We start from the raw sequence: 23963 nt of genomic DNA on the forward strand, positions 1-23963 counted from the left end.
TTTGTTGAAACATAAGAATATATAAAGAAAAATCTATCTAATCATCATAACTAAAACTTTACTAGAGTTTTGACATTTAGTTGTCAAACAACAAAAATGATGAAAGCTGAAGTTTTGTATGTGATAATAGAAATGTATGGGAGAACATCGCGCTGGAAGCATTGTTTGCAGGAAGGTTGTTATTTTGGTTTATATTTGGAAAGTGGATCTGGGGAAATATTTCGGTAGAAGGATCGGCGCGTTGCGTTTCCGTTTTCGACCCCCCCGCTCGGCGTCCTAACAAGGGGTTGGGGGGTTGGCTGTATTGATCGCGTCGCGACGCTGCTAAACCGAGGAGCATTAGTGGTGGGTGCGAGAAGGCGCGTGCTGCATTACCAACCAACTGTGTGTTCTGTTCCATCCATGTACATCTACGTGTTTGCCTCCAGTTTCCGAGTTACGCACATATCGAAGAGATGACTAACGACGTTATGCGAGGCGGCTTGGTACAATGGAAAACGGCCGAACCATGCAACACGATTTTGTTCCAATGCTTATTTCAGCACAAACAACACATTGGATAGCTACAACAACAACGTCTTTGCGGATGCTACTGAATAAACAAGCACACGATTTTATTGCGTTCATACACAGACAGAGACGATACGAAAAAAAGAAAAACAGTGGGTAATGTTTAAAACATTCGTTTATTATCTTCATGTCCAGTAGCAAAACGCAAAATATTTTCTTTAATTTAATGCACGCAACAATAACAACAAATCTAATATTTATTTTCAACAATAACCCAATATTGATATTTGTAAATAATTAAAAATTTCATTGATATTTAAGTTTCAATTAATAAACCTATCTATATTTATGTAATCAAGAAAATCAATATTTTTACAACTGAAATAAACGATGAATGAGTAAAGAAACAGAAATATAAATACTACGATTAAAATAACTTTCAGAAAATCTGTCGGTACTTTGGTGCCTCGAATAGCGCGGGTAATTGGTTCTACAGTCTTTGAAACCGGACTAATCGAGGACTTTAAAACCGCAAAAAATAAATAGCACAAAAACATATAAATATTATAATAATAGTTATTATTAAAAAAAACAAATTGTTATATAAATTATAAAAATCTAATTGTGTAGTAAACTCAATGCAGAACAACAATAAATTATTGTAGTTGTTTATGGCAAAAAAAATCATATTTTGATATTGTGTAGATATGAGCAAAGTATATTTATATTATTCACTGCCAACAAAATAAAAGGAAGCGTAAAGGTAAGTACTTCCTCGGCAGGAAACGTTTTTCTTTCTAGGAAATCGTATAGTTTATAATATTCTTTTTATAACCTGTTCCAAAGAAAATAAGATAATTATTCATATTTACTTTTTATCACTAATAACCATTACATCCAAAAAATCCAATTAACTACATTTTTTTTACTATTTCTGTCGTTTCCATGTAAAAGCAGAAAGAATAATTTGCATATGTGGGTCTGAGGTGAGGGTTGTTAGAATGTGGGTCAAGAAGAGGAATCGCGATCGTGACCTTGAATTAAATGGCGTCGTCTCAGGAGCGTCGGGTCGCCTAAAATTTCAGCGATTTCAGCTGCGAAAAGGACGTGTGGTCGGTCGGTCGGTGCATCGACCTTTCCATGACTTGTCAAACGCTTGCAGTGTCCAGTCCGCACGCGATGCAACGTGAAATTACGTGGAAAGGAATAAAAACGTTCCAATAGAAACATATCATGAATGATTTGTTGTTAATATTCAAATTATATATTTCACTAAGTAATTTGTACATACAACTTGCAAGATGTTATTGCTAATATGAATGCATCTTACAAACACTAATTAGTAAAGTAATAAGTAGTATCGAACAAATAATTATAAATTTACTTGAATATTCATATTCCTGTAACTTCTAAATACTTTATATATCTATACATAAATTACAAAATATTATTTTTTGAATGAATCGAAATAATTTGTATTCTGTTATAACAAATAGAGTATTCAGTAATTCGTAAATATAAATATATTTTTCATATTTTAATACATAATCTATAGACAATACGTAAATAATTGTAGACAACATTAATTATTTTATATCTTATGTCTCGTACAATTACTTCATTTATATTTTAATAAACAGGTTTATCGTATTTATAGCTTTATCGATTATAATTATTGTTGTATAAATAAGCAAATGTTTCTAGTAATGAAGCAGCAAGAAAGAGATAACATTGTAATTAACGAAGAATGCGCACTATCTGAGACTATTAAATTATGCTTGAGCTTTGGGTAATTTAATAAGGTTTGGGGACGATCTATAATTAATACTTTGCTATCAATTTGGGATGGAAGCGGAGGCGAAGAAGGAGAGACCTATGGCAAGGGAAGATAATAAAATGACGGGGATAACGTGAAATATTTACTTATTAATAAGAAATTCGAGCAGCGCCGTAACTAAGCAGATTTCTTATCTCCATCTCCAGAAGAGCTTACTGGGTATTAAATGCTTTTAAGAACATCAAAAATGTATGAGCAAATAATAAATCCATAGACCGAATGAAAAAAAAAACGTACTTTTACGAGAAGTCTATTTTTTTCACAATATATTTTATTTAAAAATATTATTTATAATTGTTCATTCTAGTTGTATTTTACTTGCAATTATGAATAAATGAGGATAGTTCCTTAATTACTTCTTAATGAAGCAAGTAAAACGATTATTATTTATGTAAGCCCTATGCATATTTGCAGTTCAACTTAAAATCGTTGCGCAATTAATGTAATTTGCAAGTATGTGTACATATTTCCTTTTTTTGTTTGTTTGTTTTGTTTTAAGAGTAATTAACATTCCGTGCTGTTGAAAACGAACGGCTGCTTCAATAAAATGTAATGTTATGTTGGATACATGTGTCAATAATTGCGAGCACACGATTGGAACAATTGAAATTAATTTCGATGTGCTCTGCGTGTTTTGCATAATCCCTCCACTTTCAGGAGCAATAATCTTATAATTGCCCTTGTTTCAATTACGCAAACACTAAATGTAAAGATTCAATTGCTTATCGACAATATCAACAAAACCAATATTCTTTATCGTTTACAATCTTTAAATCTGTGATTATCTATATTTATTACGAAATTTCATTCTTAACTTCCAAATCTTTTTAATTTGACTGACAATATCTTGTTTGTTCTTATATAACTTAAGTTAATAATAATATTTACACATTAAAAAAAACACGAATACAATTGTGAATGTAACTAAAATTTACAACTAATCATTAATGACAATGTTACTGATTCAATAATAATAATAAAACTCGTCGAACAGCAGCGAGTTTTATAACCCCTAAAAGACTTATCGATCAAACTTTGTTCTCAAGCTATTCTCTACTTCCCGATCATTTTCAAGCCGCTGACACCTCAATTTTTCTATATACCAATTAAAATAAATTTTCTATCAATTTAGAATTAGTGAAATATTAAACTATTTAATTTTGTTGATTTTTCTGATTTGAATTGAGTTTTCGCAAATTTTCCGATAATTCTCCATAAAATTAAATTTGCAGTTTTATATTTGGATTTATTGTTAAAGTCCTGTGATTCTTATATATAAATTATATAGACAAAAGTAAATGTGAATTTCTACATAAACAATCGTATTCGCTTTTACGAATTTAAATTAAATTTCATACTTTTATTAGATTTCTTTTCCATTTCCGAAATTCGCAATACAATTAAATTTGATTGAATTTTTAAAAATATTTAATATATTGATATCTTTATTTATTGAAAAATACAGACAGATAAGCAAATTGAAATTAGATTGAGTTATATTAGATTTTTATACTAAAAATATTAAATCGACTGCTATCAATAACGCTTTGTATGTATATGTACAATAATAAATGTTGTTTATTATTATTTAAATTAAATATAAGATCTTTTAAGAAATGATATGAAAATTAAAATTTTATTGATTTATATCAGTTTTCATAAAATAATAATTAATACTTTTCGCAAAATAAAATATATATTTTGCTTGTAAATATACTTTCTCAAAAAATATTTTTCGATGAATCTAAGATAAATCTAAGAAATACAGATAATTCAATTGTAAGCAAATTAAAACTTATAATTATATAACTAACCCATGCTAATATTTAATATAGGAATATAATTTACATTTATAATTTTAAAGAAATGATTATGTAAATATACTAATAATATGCAATTCCTTATAAAATATTAAACTCGAATACTTACAATTGTGTAATTTTTAATCTGATTTTAGAAATTCATTCTTTGAAATATCTGGTTTTAAATTTAATTGTTTCCAATTATGATTTAACAAAAATTTTGTTTAAATGTTATTGTATAAAAAAAATAATATTGTTGGACACAAAACAAGATTCGCTTATTAACAACATCACTGCAATCACCTCGTGTTTCGTAACTCGCATAGATTTATATAATTTGTAAACTGGCCGTAAAATCACATTTCATGGAATCCCATAATCACTGTTGCTCGGTAGATGATGGTTTGCGAAGAAGCAGCCTTCACGAGTGGTATTCTTTTTCTGTCATCATCCTTATGCAAGCTGCGTTTCGAGCATGAAAAAGAAATGAATAGGAGCGAAAAAGTGAATAGAAAAAAAAAAGCGAGACAGACGATGGGGTTGGGTCGGTCAAGGGGGGAAGAGGGAGAAAGAGAGAACGGCACACTAATCTGCCATTACATCGAGGCCAATTTCCTGTTGTGCCGTTTAAAACTTTCTGTGATGTAACGGAATGCCGTTTCATCCGTCTTCTGTTGTTTTGGTCGTGGTTATTGTGGACGTTTTTCTACCTGCTCTTGGGCTCTTCCTCTGGCTGGGCCCAGTTTCTGAGGGCGGTGGTAGAGCCTCTCCTCGGCTCACTCAACCCGAACCATCCGCTCAAGACAAACGGTTTTTCTCTCTTTCCATGTGGGACTAGGATCAAACCATCGCATCCATCTCATTCTACATCGTTCCATGCGTGTGGCTGTGTGTATGCGACCGTATGTTTATGTTTCTCTGACCTTGCATTTTTCACTGCCCCGTTCTTAGAAACCGGAATATATGGAAGTCATATAGAATGCTCGACCAGCAAGAAGACGTGTGCATGTGAGCAAGAGTGTGCCGAGCATTCGCCAAACAACAAAAAAATATATTTGAAAAAAGTTAAATAAAATATGGTTACGAATAGTCCATCAAAGTGATTAGATTTCTTCATACAAAATGGATTCAATAACTACACTAAATTATTATTATTTAACACATTTATTGGCCACACTTATAACCAAAGTACTAACGACCAAGGGTGTTCTACTTATTTATACATTTTTTTAAAAATAGAATTGATATTTTGAAACTAAATTGTACAATTATTTGTACTCTTCTAAATGCGTACTGTGTAAAACAATAAACATCTATTTTCAGATAATAATCTTTATTTTTCCTCATTATTACTAATATTATAACTATAAACATAAGAAATAAATTAATACTTCTTATAATTTATTTCATTCATAAATAAAATTCTACCCTTACTAATAAAATTAAATCAATGAATTTAAATTGTTGATTAAAGTTACAAGAAATATTTCGAGCAAAGTCTGCAAACATGAAATTTATGGTCTCTAACGATGACCAGAGGACCGGTATTTCCATGTTCTTCAGAGGGGTCATGGCTTTAAGAAGAAAACAAAAAACGCTGGATGCTCGAATCCAAATGATTCCGACATCACCATAAGTATGTTGACCCGTGGGTTGAGAAAATGCTGATTGTTCGTGTTGTTTTTATTATTTTCTTTAGGTGCATGCAGCGGATACAACGAAAAAAAACTTAATACTTAAGACTTTCGTAAGCGCGCACATGCAACAGGCGAAAACGTAACAATAAAAATAAAATTTTATTGTCTCATTACGACGTCGTAAATCATTGCGGTATAAAGATTTTAAGAAATCGATAAGAAGGGTGCCCACAAGACTTCTGAATGCTTTTATTAATTGTATGCACATTTCTTAGAATGATTATATATATAAAAAGAATTAAATTCGAGCTAGCTTTAATACATTGAGGTAATGTATCAACTTATTATATTTCTTGCAATTTAAATTCTATTTAGACATGAATGAATTTAAATCAATGGAGAATTTGAATTAATCACCGATTAACTATTGTACATTAATTACTGTACAATTGATTAGTGATCGGAATCATATAAATTGGTCAATGAATATTCTGATTCGACTCGTTCGATGCTTAATGAAATTGTATTTGTGTGATCTAGTTTCATTCTAATGGTGTATCTGTCTATTATTCTTCTTACAATAATGCACATTTAATTAAATCTGAAAGTATCTTTTCGATATCTGTTCTAGAAAAATAAATTAATTAAATTGAATAAAGATTTATTTAATACTAGTATTATAACGTCAGATGAAATGAATTTGATTGACTAAATTATTGATATTGTATATTTGAAACAACTAGAGATTTTATGTTTCAAAATTAATTATCTAACTAAGTTTTGACTATAACTTCAAATAAGAAGTTTAACCAATCTTACACAATTACGTAATATACTATACTATTCTGAAAAAAAAAATGCATAATAATATCAAAAACTAAAATAAAGTCTTTAGTTCTTCAGGTACAAGGATAAGAATAAAATATTGATGTTATATTATTTTGTTGCAAAATGTTCGTTTATACATTGACATTGACTATAGTCAAAGTGATATTGGCGAAGGTAGAAAAAAATATTTGTATACTTATTATGACAAAAAGAAATTGGAGTTTAGGGATATAATTTTAAAACAACTTGTTGACTTTAAAATAGTTAAACAATAGTATTAATTAAAGTATAAAAAGGCTATCAACTGCAAATTATAAAGTAAAGTTTATGTTATATTTATAAACTTGATATATGTTCCAAAAGTTCTATTATAAAAATAATGTTTATGGGGATGTTTAAATACTTTTAAAATATATAAACTAAGGAAATTCGGAAATATCCACAAATCGTTGCTATTTAAAATTATACATAATAATAATGAAAAAAGCCCTTTGGCCAGCTTATCAATATATATATTTTTTATTTTATGTTGGGCTGTACTTTTTTTTCTTATGTATTCATGTTTGGCCAATAAAGTATTATTATTTTAATTAAAAAAATTTCAACAATGTTTATTAATCGAAATAAAATAATTAAAAAAATAAAAAAGAAAATGAATATTATTAATGTACCAAAAATCGTTGCTATGATCCAAAAGTTTAATAAAATTAAAAATTAAAGAGAATTACTAAAATTTTTAATTAAAATGAAAGAAAAAAAATGTAATTAACAATATAAAATAATGCGTTCCTAAAAAAGAAATATTGTTAAAATATATATTAGACATATTAAAAAGTCGAAATGTCGAGATGTCGAAAAATTAAATAAAAAAATTTAGTTTAGATATTCGAAATTATGCAATAACTAAAATTTAAAGTAATATTGAGAAAATAGAAATTAATCTTAAGGTTCAATCGAAAAAGATATTCACATCACATTAGAATTATATATAAAAAAATATTTTATTTTTGTCTAATTTTTGTATTTGCAATTATTTATATAAAATAATAAAAATTGAATATAATGCGTTGCACCGAATGTTTATTTTTAAAAGATAATGTGTAAAAGATTGAAAATAATTTAAATCATGGAAGGACTTTTAGTTATTAACCCTTTGCAAAGGAATTATAAATTAGAATTTTATTTTTATTTTGTTTGTCTATTGCAATAAACGTTATTATATATAATTGAAATCAAGGGAAATCTAGGGAAAGAGCACAGTGCGTTAGTATGCTTGAAAAAGTTCAATGCACTTATAATTAGTGCCGTTACGTCATCGTGAAACAAAAGAAAGTCGAACGAAATTAAAAATAGCTGCGCGGTTATGGAACTGGAACGGACGGAGGAAAGCGCAGCGGCGGCTCGGCGTTCCGACGGATCGCATTTCGAAGGCGAAGAAGCGCGTCAATACTATTATAGAATGAATATGACGAGACGCGAAGCGATGGATGTAATTGAGGCAAGAGAAAAGACAATAAAATGACGAACGGTGGTTGGATCTTAATGAAGGGGAGAATGGTGAAGTGGTAATGGACAAACAAAATGGTCGAAAACGCGGTAAAAGACACACGCGGTGCTTGAATCTTGAATGAGAATTGAATTGATTCGAGTCTGGATGGTGGAAGAGATGGGAATAAATGTCTGAGGGTTCGAATGTGTTGCGCTGTGCTGCGCTTCAGGCGGCGGCACATTCTAAGGACATCGAAGCAGGAGCACCGCGAAACCGGTTCTGCCACTTGGGGTTCCAACAATGGGACCCGACCCGCCGTCCCCGAGCGTCAGGCCCCCTTTTCGCATCTCGTCCGCATTTCGAATGGCGACTTACCACCACACGTCGCTCCACCGGTCCATCTGGCCGTGTGTACAATGCGCAAACCCCCCGGGACCGACCGACGTTCTCTCGTCGTTCGTTGCCTTGGTTTGGGTATTGCCTGCCTTCTCTGCTTCTCTGCTCGTACACCAGAAACTCAAAACTCGAAACTCGCCCAGCTCTACCGACGCGATCACTTTCACAGACGCCAGGTGGCCTACACTGCTACACAGCACTGAAAAGGGCCCGACGCGTCATCGCTCCCCCCAAAATCCGGGCCTCTTCCACCATTGGAAGCAGCCGGGGCCCAGTAAGAATGCGCCGTGTGGGCGTCGCCCAAGGCTGCAGTGGCAATCGACGATGGTGGGGGACGCGTCCTTGAACGTCGCATCGCTGTATAAGCAGGCTGCTCCACAAAAAAGGCTACGTTCCTCCAATGTTTTGTAATTAGTGGGGCACCCCTCGCCACCCCGCCGTTCCTCTCGCGCATCACACATCCAGCCGATAACCAACCCCCCTTCCCCACCAGCGAAACGACCTCAAACGCTTGCGCGCACCGCACAACTCGCGCATTCCGAAGACCAATGGTTGATTGGACGGACGCCGCAAATTACATGCACGACCGGAAATGAGCGCGCACCACCTAAAGATGCCCATCCACCAACCTCCCAAAATAATTTCGATCACCAGATCCAAGATAAATGTCCACTATCTTTAGATGAAACGCGCTCTTTATTAGCTAATGTATGAAGTACACATGATGACATACGTTAACAAACATTTCAATAACATCTCTATGGAAACATGGATCATTACCAAACTTTTGTTTAAAATGATTTCAAAGATGAAATGTTTTTTTTTTCGTTAGTTGTTTTTTTTATTATTTATTTAATAATAAACATATAATTATTGTTTTTTACAATCAACGCTATTTAATAATTAATTTAATTAATTAACTATTTATAACTAAAACTTTTGTCTTATATTCAAATACTTTTCCAGTTATTATAATAAGTAATAATAATAATTTATTGGCCATCGATACAAAAGAAGAAGAGAAAACAAAAGTACAATTTATACATAAATAAATTTTAACATACAATAAAAATATATATACTAATAGGCTGGCCAAAGGGCTAATCATTATAATATTTAACTTGATTTAAGCTTAATTTTTCAATTGAAAATCATTGAATGGAAACGAGCTTACTAAACACTAAACAAGTGCAAGTAAAATAATTAATTATGATGTATGTACTAATTTATCATACCTGTCCACTATAATTATCTTACAAATAAGATACATAAAAGTAAACCTAATTCTAATGATTACGTATGATCTTGTATTTTTGGTATATAAATAGATTTCTATTATGTCTGTGTTAATTCCTTATGTTTTATTATATACATAAATAATTGCAATTTATAAATGTCTAATATACAAAAGTAGTTTGACGTGTTATAAATTACTTGTTAAATAACGTATAAAATGCATAATGAAATCGTGATTCTTTAAAATTGTGAATAATCATAAGCCTGTGACTAAACAAAGCATATGTTAGTGTATACGTAGACAATATTATAATGCTCGCAAAAACGTTTCAAAATAATTTTGTGAACGCTCCAATGAAAAACTTATTTATTTTGCATATCAAATCAGAATGTCGAATTTATTGAGGTTTTCTCCTCCTCCTTTTTTTTTTCTTCTTTTTGCACCGCCATTTTGCGTTCTAATCTTATCGCAAACAAAGTAAACACGTCCTAAATCCATTCGTTCCCTCCACTTTAATCCGTTGACAGCGGATAACGGATTATCAACTTTTATCGCAGCTCTCAATAAATACACCGCATTTTATTTACGGGTTTTTGTTTGGTACTTTAGAATGCACGTAGATTGATTCGGGTTCGTTGCCACTCCGAATGCGGCAGCACAATCGCCGAGGTGAATTATGTATCAGGTTTTAGCCCACTCCCAGCGCTGAACAGAAAACGGCTATCGAAATAGTCTCTTTAACAATTCGTACCTAGCTGTGATCAAATACTGTAATTTGAATGCATCATCATTTGGAAAAATAACAAATTGTGTATTGTATTTATGATATGCAACGTATGTTAGGAATTACACTGTTTTATGTATATGTGCCACGTCTATCAACTTAAATTCATTCATTATTGTCAGTATTAAAACAAATAATTTTGTTTACAAATAATATAAAAATTTTGTTTGTTGCTCAAATATTATTTTTTATAATTTTTGATAATAAAGAAGACATTTTGAGAAAATATATTAATATTTATAATTCCATTTATTGAAAACTGAAAATTTTAAATATTCAATTATAATTAGTAACAATTACTATAAATAACAATTTATATAACATGAAAAGCTCTAGGTTATGTTTTCACATGTCAGGAAACTCTGGCTTACTACGATCGATCGTGCTTTGTATATTTAATTATATATTTATAAATTATTTATTTATTTTGCTTCATACACTATTATTTGTACGTATTATACGTAATATTGTGTATTCGAGGAAGTAATCCAAATTAATATAATTACATTATAATTTGAAAAAGTAGAAGTATAAAATATTGTTAAAAGTAGGTTTATTCGTTTTTAGATTAATTAATTAATTAATTATCATACCACTTTAGTGTTAATAAACAATTCTAGTAAACAAATTATTTGATATATCTTTTATTCTAATTCTGTGTTAGAAATACTAAAGTGTACAGATTTCTCCTAATCACTCAGAACAGCCTAATGTCCCTTAATTTTATTTTAAACGCCCTTTGAAGGGCGTTTTTATTCGCTCTAAAAGCGACTATTGATCATAGAAACTAGATTAGTTCTACATTATCTACTAATTACTGCCAACATCTTCAAAGTGAGATACTTGGCTGGCTCGGACCATGTTCAGACAAAGCGTGAACAATTAGAAATCAAATTTTAAAAGCTTCATTGGTTTCTGTAGGAAAATTTGCAATTGACTATAGAGCTCCAAATATTATAATCTAAATACCTTAGAAGAATCGCAGGTGTATATCACCAGAGGTATCAATGTTACATCTCCAATAGGTGACTAGACAGGACATTGGAATCAAGACAGAAGAGGTTGTCTCGCATGCGAATGTGTTGGGAATTAACCTTCAGGACAACGGCTTCACAAGCGGTTCAAACTCTTAGATCTTTAAAAAAGATATATACAAGATATTTATATACAAAAAACCACAGAATGATACTTCCACTGTTCAACAAGTTTATAATTACAATAGCGAACCAATTTGCTAAGTAAATATATCAATAAAAAATATTTTCTAATGACTTGGAAATAACATATTGTATATAATATTAAAATTGTGGTGAATAGTCACTAAGGTGATCTTTATATATGTTTCACGTACATGGTACACGAAGAACTTAATTTTATAAAAAATATAATACTATATATTTCAATATAAAAATATGTACTGAATTAATAACTATTAACTATTTCTGAATATATTTTATGCAAGAAGATTGCATTGTAGGTAGACATACTTTTTTTCTTTTCAAAGCGTTTGCTACCTGTCTTCCACCATATTGAATATTTTAAAAGGCAAGGTATGACTTTTGTACCTGAAAGCCCCTTTAAGTAAGACGCCATTTTTAATTATATTGTCAAAAAAATATAAACTCAACTGATAAAGTTCTTCCATTTTAGTATCAGTATAAAACAATATTGAAACATTAATTATTAAAAAAATAATGTAATTAGGGTAGAAAGACCTATGGTCAATAACCTTTTGCAGCAGTTTACTTTTAATTTTATTTTTTATAATCGTATTATTGTATTGAGTTTTAGTAATTTTATTGTTGCAATAAATATTATTATTGTAATTATTGTCGAAAAATGTAATTAAAGTTTGAAAAAATGCATATAATTGTTATTTAATAGAATATTTAAAAAAAAATTGTAATCCAAAAAGTTTATTATTTTCAAACATTTAGTGTAAAGTATTAAAATTGGACAAATCTTATTATTCTATAAACACAATTGTTTTTTTTTTCAAAATATTCTAATTGAATTTTTTTAATATTGAACAACACAATTGTAATATAATATTGATATTGACTTTTAAAAAATTGCAAATTAAATATAATAAGGAATATAAAATATAAGCATGAGAACATTCCCAGTAAAATAAATTTTTATCATGGAATAATAATGAATGAGATATGCATGTTCAGTATTTATAGAGGCGTTGTTCATATCGTGTATAAAGAAACCATTATTAATTTGTTATTATTTTAGTACTTCATAAGTTTTTGATGCACAAAACATGTAGAATAATTATAATCAAATTAGATTATTAAAATATTTACATGGATTTTTAAGGAATTATATCAAATTCAGATACATACCTTTTTTTAATATTATTTTCTTTTGAAAATTAAATACTTTATATTAAAATAATAATATTTATTGAAGCAGAACAAAATACAAACTCCATTACAAAATAAAAACTAAATACAATAATACAAATATAATAAACCAAAAAAAAGTCAATTGCTTTAATTGACTGGCTATTGACTACTTTATATTATTATCAACACTTTTATATAAGAATAAGTATAATTTATTGGCTAGAATATTTATTTGACAGATATAGCAAAAAAAAAATATTTAAAAATTAATCATGAAATCGAAGACTCAACACTAATTAACAATCTTTATAAATTATAAAACGGTTATCTATATTTTTTGTTATTATATATTGTATTTTTTTTAATTTAATATTTTTAAAGCAATCTATCATCTGACATTGATATCAAGCCTTATGAATGTGGCAAAAGTAAATTTCAAAAAGGACACTATAATAATAATTAACGAAGATGATGATCCAGCAACCCCACTTAACATATACGATAATTATTTATGCACTTGCACACATTAATAATCAATAATTAAATCGGTCTTGCGGTTGGTTTGAGTGATTCTCTAGNTAGCTTGCTTATGGATGTCATCGTTTGTGAAGAACCATGGAGCATTGGTAATTTTCCTCAGCGTTTTGGACTGGAATCTCTGTAATATATCAATACTGGTGTTGCAGGCAGATCCCCAAAGCTGAATGCCGTAAGTCCATATCGGCTTTATAGAGTATTTATTGTATTTGTAATGAAAAGTTAAGCAATTAATTTTTATATTAATTAACTATTAATATTGAAGGAGTAAATTCCATATATGATAATGAAATAAAATAATGAAACTCTAGTAGACAATGATTAGTAGGAGGGTTCTATGCATAAATCATCATCAGGCGAGTTACATGATCCCGCCTACCTCTCTCACCACTTGCAATCGCCGATCACCCCTCGCATTGCCCCTCCTTAATACGAGTTTTTCTTGGCGTCAAAGAAAATCCCCTCCCTAATTTCCTGTACCATATACCCCAATTTCATTAATACTTATATAATACTTAAATATAAGAAGAAACATAAAATAATTGTAAAATAACATTTTATATATTTATTTAGATATTTATATTATGTTTAAAATGATGATGAAACTGACACATTTAATTACATACTGTTTATTACTATTTTTATTTCTTACACATTTACACATTTTCAAAAATACGCATTGGATATAACATTGAAGACATACGTAAAAGTGGAGTTTAAATTTAATAAACATAATTAATTGTACACATACAAAGGGCTATTAAGCTATGTTTTTCTGCCTAATAATAATAATAATTTATATAATAATGAATCATTCTAATCATTCGTTATACAAGGTAATGATTTGACGTATTTTTAAATTTGCCGCCATTGCTAATGTAAGTTGTCAGTGTGTTTCTTAAGATCTTCCATAGGATACAATACAAATGGATTGACATGACAATCATTTTGTTGAAAATTGTTGCTGGAGGATGAAGTATCTGTGTATTTTTTTGGTGTGTAAAGGATGGGAGATGCGCGTGCGCCCGGATTTTCCACCAACGCAACGACGAGATAACGTTTTTATTTTCTTTGTGTCGTCGTCGTTGCGGGATTGAGCCAATAGCGTCGGGGTGTCGGGGCGCAGACGCACCGAGGATAGCGCCATTTCCGCCCGCGACCCGCGCGTCACTTGCCCCCCGCGGCGCTGTCATTGGCCTTAATGACGCCAGCGCGCAACATTCTATCCTTTCTCTAAGGAGGGGAACATCTATATATAGACGACATGCATGTATATATAATACAAACCAGACTGACATGCGTCGCTCATCCACTATTCATCATCATGATCTCATGAACATATTCAACTCTATACATAGGCATAAATGAAATTAAACTAACACAATTTAAATAACTAATTTACACAAACAAGATTTTCTACAATAATTATTCAACTTTGCACAGCACGCATTGATCTCTTTTTTAATTCGAAGAGTAACCCAAATAAGTACAGGTATTACTCTAATTTGATTGTTATTAACCAAATTCAAAATAATCAAATTGAATATTGACATTCTACAATACTTCAAGCCTATTTTAAGTTGAAATTCTTTCATAATAAGACACGTATTCTTCATCTAATATTTATCAATTTATTCATATGAATTAATGCAATCATACTAATTTATATAATTCAAATAATTATTTTTTTTATTAATATTACTTATTCACGTGAAATTTTAATTGAAGACAATTAAAATTACCCAAATTTACATAATACACATTGAAATATCTCGTATGTTATTTGATAAAACATATTTATTTTACATAGCCTACTTTAAAATTGAATATTTTTACAATAAAAGTGTTTTATCAGAAAGTCATATATCATTTATTATTACAGTGAAAATTCGATAATTGCAACTACTTTTTCTTTTATATTTCTCAATATTAAAATGTCTCCATTCATATATTTTTGTTTTTATCCCCAATTTATCAAAATGTTTCTATAGGTTGCAATTACAGACAAATAATAGCTGCTAATAGGAAATATTGCGTTTATAGAAGTTGAATTTATCGATTTTTTACTGTATAATACAAATTGTGATTGGTTTATTATATTTAAATATGGATAGGGTGATACGATCCCGATTTTTTATTGTTCATTAGATTTCACTTCTCTTTCATTACTTTACATACAAAAATACATTTCGGGGACACCAGGACATCTAACAAATATATAGTGACAAATCTGGACGTCGATTAAAATTTATTTTATAAATTCGAGATGGTTTTTAAAGAGGTTCATAAAATGAAACTGGACTATATACCTCAACATAGGAAATAGTTGTTGTATTAAAATGCACCATATTTATTATATAATTTCAAATTATATTAAAATACATATAAAAAAAATATGTGAGCTTTTTCAACGTTAAAAAACATTGTATAAAAAACAAAAAAGGGATTAATGTATATAAGATGCATAATGCGTCAACGCGATATATGCGATTTTATTCAGTATAATATTAAGTAACTGCTACCATGATATTAATATTATTTTTTAAAGAATCTGAATCATAACTACTATTTTATTAAATTATTAAATGTTTTCGTTAAGTTATCTTTAAATTGAATTATTTGGGCTCTTAACCTACACAAATAAAAAATAATACGTGTTTATATAAACTTAGATGAATAAAATAATTGTTGCAGAGAGTTATTGCCTACCTGCCATTATATCAATATTTTATTTATTATTATTCTCATTCTGACACAACACATAACTTGGTAGTTTTTTAATAAATATTATACATTAGTTACTAATGGTAATAATTATATCGTTATTAAAAAATATGGTCATAATAGTCATAAAAGAGGTAGATTTTATCATAAATATTGATAATTGACAATAAAATAATTCAGTAAATAAATTAAATTAGGTACTAATGCATATATGCATATATATTGGAAATTAGAAAATACAGTTAATTAATCCAAAAAAGGCATTGATAAAACTATAAATACCAGACAAATATAACAAAATCAGACATTTCGTAATAGTTATAATCAGGGGCACACAGCAAGGTTTGGGGCCAATATTTAAAGTGGCGAAATATTTAATTTACGCCCTTTTATCCCCCAAAAATACAATACTATTACCTATTACTTGCGCCATTGGCGCCTCTACGAATGATGCGCCTGGGGCCATGGTCCATTCCACCACCCCTCGCTTTGGCGCTGGTTATTATAGTAATGTTCCTTTTGTACTTCAATATTAAATATGTTTAAATCTTTTTTATTTACTATATTGGCCTTAATTTTGCTTTTAATTTATTTTTTAATAACAATGTGTATATGTGAAAGATATTTTTATTATTTGTTTCATAATGATTAGAAGAATTATAATATTACACTAGAATATATTAAAGAGAACTTTAGTCAAAAAAAATTACCAATTTATTTTTTAAGGATTTAGTGGATTTGACACGTTATACAATTTATTTAGTGAAATTGGAAGGAAACAAAAGAGGTCAGATTTTATATCATATCTACAAACATATCTAGTCATTGAAAACATAAGTATCATGACAAAAAATGCAATTTAAATCATGATTAATCACATTTTTTCAAATTGTAATATTCAACAAAACAATAAATTAATAATTTTACTAAACAATTATTTTATATAATCAAACGTATATAATTAAATTTATAGTTGCACACTTTGCTTCAATATAATGTAATTGTGTATAATTGTTCGATACTACTGAATTCATAAACATGGTGATTGGGTGATTACGAAAACTTTGTTTAATAAGCATACAAACAGACGCACAGTTTATATTTGTTTATTAAATAAAAACAAAAATATAAATTCTTGCTTATCTAATACGAGAGAGACGAGATTAATGTCGAGGGTTTACGTAATGAGCAAACACGACTCATTCGAATAGTCAGTATTTCAAAGTCGGCAATCCGGTTCGCTGCGTTATCTTTTTATTTAAGTTGTGCTATACGGAATTTCCCCGAAACTGGTAATTCATTTGACATAATAATGAACGTTCAAATGCCATCAATTAAGAAAATAAAATGAAAACACACAATTAACCGAGAGATAAAATGCGAGCAATTGATTTTCTTATAAAATGGATTGTGCTTTGCGCCCTCGCTCGTATATTTCCCCTAGAGAGCTTCAGAAAAGGGGGAATATCCCCCTCGATATTTAACTCGCACACCCTCCTGACCCAATTGTCTGAACATATAGGTCGTGGTTTATTAGTTCCAAAAACCAATAGCGTTCTGCATTGCTCCTCTTCATTAGCATATCTCTATTTCAGATCAACTAAACTATGTTACGAAAACTATTGACCAATGGGCATATCAGATGCGCCAGGCGTTTCTCCTCGTCAAAAGCCATACCGGAATTAACAAAGGTAACGGGAAGTTATTTATGTCGATTAATTAATTTGGTTGAAATGGACGTAATTGTTTACTGTGTGTAAAAGGATCGATACAATGTTAAGAGGGGTGAATATTCTTTATTGACGGACGGTCATATGGCTTTCTTCATGAATCTTCTTGGACAGAACAGAGTTATCAACGATCCATCGGAGTGCGAATCTTATAACATTGATTGGATTAAAAATGTCAGAGGTGAGAATGGACTGATGTGTTTTATTAGTATTGTTATTAAAATGGTTTTAATTGAAGGTCAAAGCAGGTGCATTCTGAAGCCGCGCACCACTGAAGAAGTGTCAAAGATTCTCGAGTTCTGTAACGAGAATAAATTGGCGGTTTGTCCCCAGGGTGGTAATACGGGATTAGTAGGTGGTTCTGTACCAGTGTTCGATGAGATCGTCATATCTACGGCATTGATGAACCAAATAGAGAGTATAGATGAAATCTCAGGTAACAAATTAAAATAAATTATAATTCTGAATATAACGAACATCACTTTTTCAAGGTGTTATCGTTTGTCAGGCTGGTTGCATCCTTGAGAATATTGATCAACAAATTGGAGAAAAGGGTCTCATGGTTCCTTTGGATTTAGGAGCGAAAGGTTCCTGTCACATTGGCGGCAACGTTTCAACGAACGCAGGAGGTCTGAGGTTGTTGCGTTATGGTAATTTACATGGAAGCGTCCTTGGAGTTGAAGCTGTACGGGGTCGAAAAATACATTAATAATTGTTCCAGTTATTAACGAAATCTGTTTAGGTGAAAGCAAATGGCGAGATTCTTGATTGCTTGAGTACCCTGAAAAAGGATAATACCGGCTACCATTTAAAGCACCTTTTTATTGGCAGCGAAGGCTCTTTGGGGGTTGTCACAAAAGTGGCCATCCAATGTCCAACGAAGCCAAAAGCCATAAACATGGCATTTCTAGGTAATTTACAACTCGCTCGCATTTGAAGCTCCGCTGATTTCTACTCTTTCCAGGCGTCGAATCATTTGATAGCGTGTTGACTACTTTCCGAAGATGCAAGAATGAATTAGGAGAAATTCTATCATCGTTCGAATTGATTGACGCTTTATCATTGGATGTGGTCACCGGCCATTATAAAATGCAATCTCCAATACCCCAATTTCCTTTCTACATCTTAATTGAAACTCACGGCAGTTGCAACGAGCACGACGAAGAAAAATTAAATAGGTTTTTGGAGAGTGCAATGGGAGATGGCGTGGTGCTTGATGGAACAGCAACCAATCAACCCTCCAAAATGAAGGTAAAATAAGACATTAAAACTAACTATAATAAAAATCTGTCTTTAACAATTAGCAATTATGGGAGTTGAGAGAAAGCATTACTCAAGGTTTACTCATGGATGGATACGTATTCAAGTATGATTTATCCATACCGATTAAAGAATTCTACGCGATTGTCGATGTTATGAACGAGAAAATCGGTAAAGATGCCGTTAGGATTTGCGGTTACGGACATATTGGTAATATTTACCATTTGCATTATCATAAATTATAACTAATATATATATTTTTAGGTGATTCCAATATCCATTTGAATTTATCCTTCAAAGAGTATAGCAAAGAGATGCACAACAAAATCGAGCCCTTTGTGTACGAATACACGTCCAGTCTGAAAGGAAGTGTCAGCGCGGAGCATGGTATTGGATTCAGGAAATCGAAGTACGTGCATTATTCAAAGTCTCCGGCCGCTATTAACTTGATGCAGGACATTAAGCGCATGATGGATCCAAACAAAATTTTAAACCCCTATAAAGTTCTACCGGAAAGTTCTTAATTATTTTCTTATGCAAGAATAAATAAATTATGTACATAATTCTTAAATATTTTTGTATATAATTTGTAATATACATATTTGGTAATATTTTTGTTGTTTATCGTTATTGTTATTCATTATATTTTTAAAATAAATTGAAAATTCTAAAAAATACAATAAAGAATTTGCTAATAGATGATAAATAGAAGTTATAAATATATACGACACAAGATATAATTTGTTCAGTCTACGTAGTCAGATAATGAATATGCAAATGAAAGTGGACCTTGAATTGAGCTTCTTGCCCAGTCACTTCATTCCAACTTCCAGTTAGTAAACACGCTTCGAACAGCGTGGGACATATTATCTTATCAGCAGCGATAAAGTAATGTTAGGAACGTTTTTTGTTTCATAAATTGTTTTTAGGCAAAGCGCTGCAATGATCAGGAGTTTCGCAGCTGACGGATTGAAGCGGTTTGCATCGATCAGGTGCTTTTCTTCGACTCCGGATTTTACAAAAGTAACACGAAATTCTATAATAGCGAAATCCTTCGAGTATTTTTTAATTGTTTTTTAGAACAACTACAATGTGCAGCGGGGCGGTTATCAGTCCTTGGAAGAAGACCACATCAAGTATTTCCAAACGCTTCTTGGTGAAAATCGATTGGTTATGGATTTATCCGATTTGGAGCAATACAACGTCGACTGGTTCAAGCACTACAGAGGCGAGTAAAACCAATCAAGCGTGCATGCAATTATGAAATACGAGTTTCGCTTTTGTTTTGTTTTTAGGTAACAGTAAACTAGTTTTAAAACCCAAAACCACCGAGGAAGTTTCGAAGATTTTATCGTATTGCAATAAAAATAAATTGGCCGTGTGTCCGCAGGGTGGAAACACCGGAGTTGTCGGAGGGCAGGTGCCTGTTTTCGATGAGATCATCATATCTATGGCATTGATGAACCAAATTGAAAGCGTCGACGAACATTTAGGTAACTTTAAATTAAATAACACTTTGTAAATTTATATATAATTAAAACAAATTAATTGATTTTTTATTTTAGGCGTTTTGGTGTGCCAATCCGGCTGTATTTTGGAAAATCTTGATAATGAGCTAGAGAAGAAAGGCTTTATGATGCCTTTAGATTTGGGTGCTAAAGGTTCCTGTCACATTGGAGGAAATGTATCCACAAATGCCGGAGGCTTGAGGTTACTGCGCTACGGAAATATGCACGGAAATGTGTTAGGTCTGGAAGCGGTTAAGGCTAATGGCGAAATTATCGATCTTATGAGTTCCTTAAAGAAAGACAATACGGGTTTTCATTTGAAGCACCTATTTATTGGTAGCGAGGGTACTTTGGGCGTAGTCACGAAAGTTGCGATCCAATGCGCAGTCAGACCCAAATCCATAAATTTGGCCTTTCTGGGTTTGCAATCATTTCCCAAAGTCCTTAAAACCTTCATGCAGGCTAAACAGGACCTGGGAGAGATTCTGTCAGCGATGGAGGTTATGGATAGCGCCACCATGGACTTTGTTAAAGACAAGTTGAAAGTTGAATCGCCAATTGGCGAATATCCTTTTTATTTAGTCATCGAAACATCAGGAAGTAATGATGAACACGATGCAGATAAATTGCACAAGTTCCTAGAGACGACGTTGATTAAACATTTCGCTTTGAACGGAACCGTCGCAACCGAACCTTCCAAAGTCAAAGTAAATCAATTGTATATTATGATAAATTATTTATTAGTTATAATACATTTTAGGAAATGTGGCAAATTCGTGAAAGGATACCAGATTCGTTTGTTAAAGACGATTACGTCTTTCTTTACGACGTAACTCTACCAATTCCCGATTACTTCACTTTAGTCGACGATGTTAGAGATCATCTAGGATCAAAAGGAAAAGTGTTTGGTTTTGGGCATTTAGGTAGTAATATAAAAATTAAATAATTAATTTACAATTAATTAAATATACTTGTAGGTGATGGAAATCTGCATATCCAAGTTGCCGTTGATAAGTATACTCATGAGATTAAAGACTTCATTGAAGATTATATGTATTCGCGAGTCGTCGAATTGAAGGGAAGCATCAGCGCTGAGCACGGCATTGGTTTCGCAAAGATCAAGTATTTGGAGAAGATAAAAGATAAGAACGCGTTGATCTTCATGCGTCAAATGAAAAGGTTGATGGATCCCAATGGGATTCTGAATCCGTACAAGTTGATTTTTGAGCAACATTGATAATGTTTTATTTATTGACACTGCTTTATCTATATAATCTGTATAAATACTGGATGTCTTTCGTGTGTTCCTCGATGTTGTCGATACCATATTTGACGGCGTCTATCTTTCTCAATTCTTCAAATGATATTCTGTAGAGTTCTAGGAAACTCAATTTGTGTGCTAACGATTGCGACATGTACGATGAGAACGTCATCGCAAGTAATGAGAGCTTGTGCTGCTTCGCCACTAAATCACTGAAATTAAATAAATGCATTATGCAATGTTCGTTTCTTTTCTTTCTACTACAATAATAAGATGTACCAAGTGTTCAGCAGATGTTCAGCAATTCCTTGTCCACGATAATCCGGTAGAACCAGCATTCCCAAATCCGATAAATATTCTGTAATTTTGAACGTTTCAAAAGGATTTTTCTGCGTAGAAATGTAACCGATTATATCGCAAATTTTCTTCCATTTTTCATTTCTTGCCTGGAAAAATAAGAAATTAGGCAGTTTTATACATTACATTTTTGATTGCAAAATATGAAAATATTAGTTTAGATTATAATTACTATATTTTTGCGAAAATTATTTAATTGAAAATTAAGTACTATTGATTTGATAATAAACTTATAAATTTAATATTTTAAATATGAATATTTACTATAATTGGTTCATCATTAATTTCTTCTTTCGTAAGCAACAAAAATCCAGCGACATTAGAACTTTCATCCAAGCAAACCAAGCTCATTTTTCTCTTATAACAAGCCAACCAAATATCCTTCAATTCATCAATAAACTCGTTGTCATCGTAACATCCTAAAAACACAAATACAACTTATTAATATTTGAAAGTAATATTTCATATTTGAATGTAAGGCGGGAAATTTGAATTGAAGCGAATTAAATTTCGTATTCGTCAATGCTAAAGAAACAATCTCTGCGAAAGTATATTTAGCACGTGCTCAAGGTATTTACTGTAAAGTTATTACCTTGATATTTACATGTGGGTTCTTCTCTCAAGAAATGATTTATCATCCCCTGGGTCATAGCTTCGTAATGTTCCTCCCTTGCATCTCGAATCTCATAAGATTTCCTATCCTTTTTACCGGTAAAGGTAGACCAAATCTTCGGATAACTTTGTTGCTGAGAATACATATCGTTTACCGTGCACACGTTCCGTACAGGAGAATCAGAAGCAATATATACAAACAAAGTTTCTCAGTAACGCGCAATCTCAATAAACACTAATAACGTTGCGCAATATTGAGAGAGCAAGAGTGTAATTACCATTGCAATTCAAACATTACTTATCTTATCGGTTTTCGGACAATAAAAAAATATTTCAAGAACATTACGTGAACTAAATATTGAGTGCAGCAAAAATAGTTTAGATGATATGAAACAATATGTATTCAATGACATAATTTCAACTATTACAGTTCAACATTTTTAGTATAATTAAGTCTTTATGCCAGGGGATAAATAATTTATATTTACTTAATTGTAAGTTCACTATAAACATATTTAAAACCATGCAACCTTCCACTTTCAGTCTACATTACTTATTATACAATAAAATTTATGACCAATCTATAAATATGCAAAATCTACCATTATATTTACAAAAATATGTACTATTTTTTTAAATTATGATTTTAGAAGAACACTTATAGTTATCCATAACTTTGGTTAGACTAGTTAAAAATCTTTTTTTCAGTAAAATAAACATCACAAAATAAGAATATTTATTGCTAAAATATTTTAGAAATGTTGATAATCTTTTGTTCTATAAAATGGGCCCAAATGGGCCAATAAAAAAAGGTAATTAAACATTTTTGAAATATTCTACAAGAATATTTATGCAATATTTAATTTTTATATGTATATTTGGTTGCATAATTAATGTAAAACTTTGACTTTATTATTAGACTTATATTTCTGGGTTTGCTAATTGTTTCTTATAATTAATATTATTTACAGTTTTATTTCAAATTAGATATTTAATATTAGATAATAATAGTATTTTTAATCTCTTTGGCCCTAACCAACCCTTTTGGGTTTATCTGTTCCACAAATTTTGTTGTTTTTTTGAGGATCAAACCAACTTTT

At 30.8% G+C, this 23963-nt stretch overlaps 3 protein-coding genes across 7 annotated transcripts in view; 2 read left to right on the forward strand and 1 right to left on the reverse strand.

The window, feature by feature from the left end:
- LOC108561076 (D-2-hydroxyglutarate dehydrogenase, mitochondrial-like) overlaps positions 1 to 19675 on the forward strand; it is a 66197-nt gene extending 46522 nt beyond the window's left edge. For 2 of the 5 annotated variants that reach the window (XM_017918858.1, XM_017918859.1), the window contains exons 3-10: positions 17729 to 17826; positions 17899 to 18046; positions 18104 to 18301; positions 18357 to 18550; positions 18608 to 18776; positions 18830 to 19116; positions 19170 to 19335; positions 19390 to 19675. In XM_017918858.1, the coding sequence (XP_017774347.1) occupies positions 17743 to 17826; positions 17899 to 18046; positions 18104 to 18301; positions 18357 to 18550; positions 18608 to 18776; positions 18830 to 19116; positions 19170 to 19335; positions 19390 to 19649 (1506 nt within the window). In that variant the 5' untranslated portion in view covers positions 17729 to 17742 and the 3' untranslated portion in view covers positions 19650 to 19675. Of the gene's footprint in view, positions 1 to 329; positions 667 to 17334; positions 17428 to 17728; positions 17827 to 17898; positions 18047 to 18103; positions 18302 to 18356; positions 18551 to 18607; positions 18777 to 18829; positions 19117 to 19169; positions 19336 to 19389 lie in introns of those variants that run through there. The other 3 variants (XM_017918862.1, XM_017918860.1, XM_017918861.1) reach the window with 3 other exon arrangements.
- Positions 19676 to 19928: 253 nt separating this feature from the next.
- Positions 19929 to 22018, forward strand: LOC108561070 (D-2-hydroxyglutarate dehydrogenase, mitochondrial-like). Its single transcript, XM_017918845.1, has 6 exons — positions 19929 to 20148; positions 20206 to 20353; positions 20421 to 20618; positions 20691 to 21340; positions 21394 to 21556; positions 21611 to 22018. The coding sequence occupies exons 1-6, from the start codon at positions 20068 to 20070 to the stop codon at positions 21868 to 21870; spliced, it is 1500 nt and encodes a 499-aa protein (XP_017774334.1). The 5' UTR covers positions 19929 to 20067; the 3' UTR covers positions 21871 to 22018.
- On the reverse strand, positions 21896 to 23109 carry LOC108561064. Its single transcript, XM_017918837.1, has 4 exons — positions 22844 to 23109; positions 22516 to 22670; positions 22174 to 22340; positions 21896 to 22106 (listed from the first exon to the last, which is right to left on the reverse strand). Exons 1-4 carry the CDS (start codon positions 23007 to 23009, stop codon positions 21896 to 21898), a joined length of 699 nt encoding a protein of 232 aa, XP_017774326.1. The 5' UTR covers positions 23010 to 23109.
- Positions 23110 to 23963: the final 854 nt, after the last annotated feature.

The sequence above is a fragment of the Nicrophorus vespilloides genome, unplaced genomic scaffold, assembly GCF_001412225.1.
Source record: "Nicrophorus vespilloides isolate i.1.1-1 unplaced genomic scaffold, Nicve_v1.0, whole genome shotgun sequence".
NCBI lineage: Eukaryota > Metazoa > Arthropoda > Insecta > Coleoptera > Silphidae > Nicrophorus > Nicrophorus vespilloides.